At 32.5% G+C, this 6,452-nt stretch overlaps 3 protein-coding genes across 3 annotated transcripts; 1 reads left to right on the top strand and 2 right to left on the bottom strand.

Annotated features, from left to right (window-relative positions):
* Positions 1 to 916: 916 nt before the first annotated feature.
* LOC122519001 (fatty acid synthase-like) lies at positions 917 to 2,093 on the bottom strand. Its single transcript, XM_043638163.1, has 3 exons — positions 2,078 to 2,093; positions 1,629 to 2,012; positions 917 to 1,071 (listed from the first exon to the last, which is right to left on the bottom strand). The coding sequence occupies exons 1-3, from the start codon at positions 2,088 to 2,090 to the stop codon at positions 917 to 919; spliced, it is 552 nt and encodes a 183-aa protein (XP_043494098.1). The 5' UTR covers positions 2,091 to 2,093.
* Positions 2,094 to 2,623: 530 nt separating this feature from the next.
* On the bottom strand, positions 2,624 to 5,686 carry LOC122519035 (fatty acid synthase-like). Its single transcript, XM_043638196.1, is given in 8 exon segments — positions 2,624 to 3,012; positions 3,088 to 3,185; positions 3,188 to 3,404; positions 3,485 to 3,645; positions 3,743 to 3,962; positions 4,033 to 4,326; positions 4,412 to 4,839; positions 5,010 to 5,686. Coding segments are annotated over 8 exon segments (1,920 nt in total). The 5' UTR covers positions 5,179 to 5,686; the 3' UTR covers positions 2,624 to 2,679.
* On the top strand, positions 5,616 to 6,116 carry LOC122519000. The gene is made up of 2 exons (XM_043638162.1): positions 5,616 to 5,680; positions 5,801 to 6,116. The coding sequence occupies exons 1-2, from the start codon at positions 5,616 to 5,618 to the stop codon at positions 6,114 to 6,116; spliced, it is 381 nt and encodes a 126-aa protein (XP_043494097.1).
* Positions 6,117 to 6,452: the final 336 nt, after the last annotated feature.

Genomic DNA, 6,452 nt, shown 5'->3' with positions numbered 1-6,452 from the left:
GATTCTAGGCTGACATCATTTTTTAACAAGTATTCGTAAACCCCTAAGTCAAATGCAGAACATTTAACATTCACAATCTTATTATTTTTTTCTTTAATCAATGGTAATTTTTCCATCCATACTAGTGATCCAGATTTATTAATTTTTGCTTGCCAACGCATAGAAGAAGTAGACTTTGCTCGCAATGGCATCCATTTGTATGTGCCCCATACCCCGTTTGGGGCTAATACATTTTCACGAAGATTAAGTTTTACTTATGGTTCACAGAATTCATTTTGAAGTGAGAATTCGGTGCCTTAGCATCTTGTAAATCTAAAATTTGAAGTTTTTTATACCCCGCTTCTCCTTTTATATTTCGAAGTATCTCAAATATATCATTATCGATAATAGTGTTAACCACAAATATAACATTGTCATATTTTGAGTCTTGTAGGCAGATTTTTAACCGATCTAAACAGTTTTCGTGGTTATTAACGACAACAGTTTTTCCTAAATTTCTTTCTTTATGTAAAAGAAGAGCTGTACGACAGAGAGCAATTTTTATTTTCAGGACGACGTTTAATCCCACACTTGTCAATACAGAAATCGCATTATCTTCCTCTTTCGTTTCAATGATTGTCAATAAAAATGATTTTTTATCGAGAGTACTAATAAGTCTTCTTACATCGGTATAATGCGCGTTATTTATGATCGTTAAAATAAAATTCTCATGAATTGTCTTATAAAGCAACTCTCTAGCAATTAATTTTATGTTGAAGTTTTTCCTCGTCCTTTTTATAGAATTCTCGAGAAAATCCAAAATATTCTCAGTATTCTTTTTTGACTCATTCGTTAACAATATCTTTTCTTCACTGTTCATACTAATATTTTGTGAAATTAATCCTAGTACTGCGTTTAATACGTCGTCGATATCCATCTATGTTTTATTGATATTCTGAATAAATCGAAGTTCATCCGTGACAATTTTCAAATTCCTGTTTTTAAATATTATTTCTTTAAATTGGATTCCACTCATTGCAATTCCGGGGCAAGCAATGACGTTTGCCCGTTTTTCAAACTTCATCGGTAAGGCTACGAAAAAAAATCAGTATAGTTCATATAATTTGTTAAACTATGATACATTACTTTATTTTTTTTGAAACATTTATAAACACGATATTTAAATAAGTGATCAGAAAAATGTTTTTTAATAATATAACAAGTCTGATGTACGAGCATATTTGATGTAAAAACTATTTTTATGTCGTTTGGAAAAATATATACGTATTGCTTTCTTGCATACTAGTCGTTTTTGTTTTAACAAATTGTCTATTGTAATATTTCCTAATTGTAAATGTTAGTACATAACGTTAAAAATTAGCTGCCGATTATTATTGTTAAGGAAACAGTCGTAAATAATATATTATCAAAGCATAATTTAATAAATAATATTAATTTTAACTTTTTATTCTTTATTAATAAATAAAGAAAATTAAAATTTATTTATTTTTAAAAAATGCTCTTAAGATTCTACACATTTATTTCAATTTTTATTTATGTGGTAAAGAATTTGAAGAGTTTTAGGACTTTTGGTCTATATTGTAACTTAATAACCACGAGTAAGTTAATATTAGGTTTCAAATGCTTACCATTGTTTTCTTTCATTTTTTCTGTTAATTGTTCCATGTCGATGACAAGTTTTTGTATCCTACTCGGTACCAACATATTTTTATTCCTACTGCTGATAATATGGACTTGAACTAATCCTTCTAGTAATAACCCCCAGTCTCTGTTCCATTTAAGCGTTCCATTGGAACACAATGTAGAAAGTCCGCTAATAATATTGTAAGATTCTTCATACTGGTAACCATGTAAAAGTAGACTAGAGTAAATATTTTCTTCGTCTAAAATTTCCGTTTCTTCTTTTAGTAAAATGATTTCTGGAATATATTTCTTCTCTGTTTCTGCTAAGCGAATAGTTCCAGAAGCTATCATAATTTCATCTTTGGTTTTTACTTCAAATTTTCCCGAACCTGAAAATTTACATTGTTTCAAATATTGTTTTAAAATATTATATTTATAGGATTGCTATTTATACCTTTAAATGTCATAATAGTAAATGAATTTTGCCATTTCTAGGTACTTCTAGTAATTTATTGTAATAATAATGTTCTCGAGTATAAAAGAATTATTAGTCTTATTCGGTATAAAATTCGAGTAAATATTCACAACCAACTTTAAATAGACAGCTGAAGAAATGATAACATTGCCGTTAATTTTAAAATTTCGTAAAAACTTGTATTTATCCGATTCCAAATCTACCAGTTCTTCAGTTTGTTGAGTCTCTCGCAATTTACCACCTTCCACGTGCCTGTCAAACATACACAATAATAGTTTATACCATCCATTTGAGAAAAGTCTATTTTGTACTTACCAATCAGAACTGTGTTCCCATCGAACAAGAGGAGAAATAGATGGGGTCTCTCTAGAAACAGGATAAGGAACTCTCTGATAGAGCTTCCCTGGCGTAATTGGAAATCCAAGATTATAAAGCTTTCCTAATGTGGATAAAATAAAAGTTGCATTGTCCTTATGACCTCTTTTTGGTAATGATAAATTAATGCAATTACTGTCCAATGATTTTTTTTGAATTGCCCAATAAATTAAAAGTATTAGGTTATTTAATTTAAAAAAATTCTATTAAGAAATATTTTCTAAGGAAGAAGCCTGTAGAAGTCCATGGGGAGAAATTTCAATCGTTATAGCGTTTTGTGGTAACATTGTTAATACTTCTTCGAATAAGACAGGAGAAAGCAGATTATTCGTATGATATTCCGGTGAGGAAAAGTGAGCTTTCATTAAATGCCACTCATTTTTTGGAATAGACGTGCATATCCAACGTTTACTGCGAGTTTTTGGTTGAGAGATTACTTTTTTTAAGTATTCTAACAACTTTGGACCAGCTGGAGAAATGTACCGACTATGAAAAGCAATATTACCAGTCGGCACGGTTTTAGCAAATATTCCATTACTCTAAAGAAAATATAATTACAGTTTCAAAATTTTAATATTTTAAATGTCTATGAAAAAATCTCTTCTAAGCATTACCTGTAATTCTTTTACAAAAGCTTTTATGGACTCGGTAGATCCACTTATGGTAGAACTGTCGGGTCCATTATGACAAGTAACATCAATGTCTTCAGGAAAAAATGTCGCAACTGTTTGTAACCCAGACCTACTGCGGCCATCGTTCCATGTATCAAATCACTTTCCACTGAAGCCAAACCACGAGAAAGAGCGCTTAAAATCATTTCCTCAGCAGTAAAGCAACCATCTGCGTAAGAGCAACCCAGCTCACCAACAGAATGCCCGATCATGTAATTCGGTTTCACGCCAACAGCATATAGAGTATCCACCAGACCGATCTATGTAACAATTATTCGAAATTATTCATTTAAAAAAAATAAACACTGCGCTGAAGGGGAAACATCAGATATATTATTACTTGTATTGCTGCTATTCCCAGAAAGCAGTTTATAATATTATCGTATATTGTTGGATTTTTATCGCATATAATATGCACAATATCGTAACCTCGCGGTCTTAAAACTACATCACATTTTTTTATTGCTTCGGCAAAGATTGGTATTTTCATTAGTGATTCACCTAAAAGAGAATTTTACATTTATTATATATGAGGAGAGAGAGAGAGAGAGAGAGATGTAACATTTTTTTAATTATTTAAATATAAAATTTGTAGTACCCATTCCAGTCCATTGTGATCCCATCCCCGAAAAAACGAACCAGATCTCTCGAGATTGAGCTGAAAAATTAGCTTGAACAATCTCTATCGATTGCTCTGAATCAGCTGCTTCAAAATCTGGAATTACTGTATACCCAGAATACAGAGAATTAGGAAATGGTTTCTCAGTAATATCAGTAATTAATTGAGCCAGTTCATCATCTCCTCTGCTCGAATTTAACTAAACACAAATAGAATATAAATCACGATCATTTTGCCTAATCACTTCGGTCGTAAAATAAATATCTTACAATATTAAAGATCGACGATATCATTTCCTGAGTTCGACAAGAAGCTACAAAAAGTCGTGGCATATTATATGGTGAAAGTTTTCTCCTTTGCTTCTTTTTTGAATGACGTTTTAGGATAATGTGAGAGAAGGAACCGTTTAAAGCAGCTGTGTTAACAGCAGCGCAACAATCCGTCCAAGGTGTTGGTTCGGTAATTACTTTTACGCGTCCATCCCAAAGACATTGGGCTCCTTCTGGAGGCTCGGAATAATGAAGATTCGGTGGTATAACTCCGGTCTCCATAGCAATTAGTACCTAGAAATAAAAAATAAACAAATGTAGAAAATTAAACCAAATTTGTTTTGTTTTATATTTAATTTTGTCTTTTCAAAAAATTTACCTTGATTATCGAATTTATTGCATTATTATTATATGTGTTACCAATGTTCGACTTAACAGATCCTATTAAAAGAGGATTAGAAAGACTTCGATCTTGACCATAAACAAGATCTATTGCCTTTAATTCTTCGAGATCCATTGATTTTATTCCTGTACCATCGGCCTCGATATATGTTACGTCGCTTGGTTTTAGGCCGCAGTGTTTCAATGTCTGTTTCATTATTTGAGCCTGAGATTCGGCTGTGGGAAATAGACACGTGTTTCTTGGAATTGCTTCAGTGTACTTAACAGAAAGATTAACGACCTCGGCATAAACCCGCTTTGCATTTTCGGCTCTTTGAAGGAAAATGGTTCCTACCGAGTCGCTTCTCGAGAATCCAGACGCTTTCTTATCAAAAGATCTATTTACCCCGTCTGTTGACAACAAACCTAAATAAAGAAATGCATAGAACAAAAAAATTATTCATAAATTACGAAAAATTTAACTTGCTGTTCTAAGATTTGTAATTATCATAGAAAAAAAAATATAAGAAAAATTGCCTTTTTGTCTTTACATGCAAGAACTGGAATAAATTATATCTAATATACTCTTATTTTACCTAATTCGTACAGTTGGTGAGATGTTTGGGGAAGTAAGCTTAATATACAACCACTAACAATCGCGTATTCGCAATCTCCAGCTTTTATAGCTTCGTACGCTTTTTGAATTGCTAATGAACTTGATGTGCAAGATGAATCGACAGTGCAGCTTGACCCGGTTAAACCCATACAAAACGAATAAATAACAAAATCGTTTTATAATTTTCGCAACTCAAGAGAATTAAAATGCTTTGGCTGAGTCTCAGGAATGAGCTTGCGATGGAACTTTTTCTTCGGTTCCGTCAATCTTCAAGCAGTTATACACAGCTCGTGGCTTTGTAAATAGTAAATCTCTCTCTTTAGTATATGTGTTGATGCCAAATAAAAATGAAGACACGTATTTTAAAGTTTTATTTGTGTTGAAGGATCATTTACCAAGTGGTAATGTAAAACGAATGATGGTTGATTTTTAGTCTGCATTTATTAATGCATTTGGACTGTGTTTCCTCGGTGTTGATGTATCCGGATATTTTTTCCATTTTTCGCAGTGAGTTTGCCGTCAAGTGCAAAGTTTATGGTTGTAAAAACAGTACAATAACGATGTTAGGTTTGCTCTGAATGTGCAGATGTTAATGGCTATTGCTTTTGTGCCTAAACATGATGTATGTGCTTCGTTTGATGAACTGGTCCGGTGTAAATATTTGAAGAAAATGAAGTGGTTTTGAAGCCTTTAGTTAGTTACTTTAGTTACGTGGATTGGTGTTCCTTCACATAGCGGTAAGCGACGATTAAAGCTATATTTTTCGTTTAGGCTATGGAATTGTCATGATGTTGTACTTCAAGATCTAATGAGGACAAACAATTCACTCGAGGGTTGGCACAACTCATTTAACGGTAAAGTTCGTGTTAATCATGCATCATTGTCCAAGTATATTAGTGTCCTGAAGTGTGAGCAGTCCATTACTGAATGTTTATTAGTGCAAATGAATACTAGGATGACGGTTGCTGCTAAAAAGAAGAGGATTTACGTGGACGTTGATTTACGGCTTAAAAATATTGTAACTGATTATGATCTAGCTAAAAAGTTACAGTTTCTTCATGATATTGCTGCTGTATTGTCATTATAATTTTTTTATCCATTAATTTTTCAGTTATTATTGATAATACCGAGATTAAAATAAAATGTCAGTAATTGTTCAATTTTTATCGTGTTCGACTGCCAAAGAAGTAGTTATTCTCAATCCCAACCTAATTGTCATAAGGCTGAATAGTCGCAGTTAAAAGGTCGTCAGTTGAACTATCACTCGGTTGAAAAGTCGTCAGTTGAAATGTCGCGGTTTAACAGTCGCGGTTGAAACGTCGTTGGTTTAAATGTTACAGAACCCTCACAGTCATGTCAATGGTAGTGGTCACAATGTTAGTTATATCATTCGCATTGTGATAGATAGCAATACCTCCAGCTC

This window comes from Polistes fuscatus, unplaced genomic scaffold (assembly GCF_010416935.1).
Source record: "Polistes fuscatus isolate 324 unplaced genomic scaffold, CU_Pfus_HIC Scaffold28, whole genome shotgun sequence".
In the NCBI taxonomy this organism is placed as follows: Eukaryota; Metazoa; Arthropoda; class Insecta; order Hymenoptera; family Vespidae; genus Polistes; species Polistes fuscatus.
Note: the sequence above shows the minus strand (reverse complement) of the source record. Positions and strands in the feature narration are given on the sequence as shown.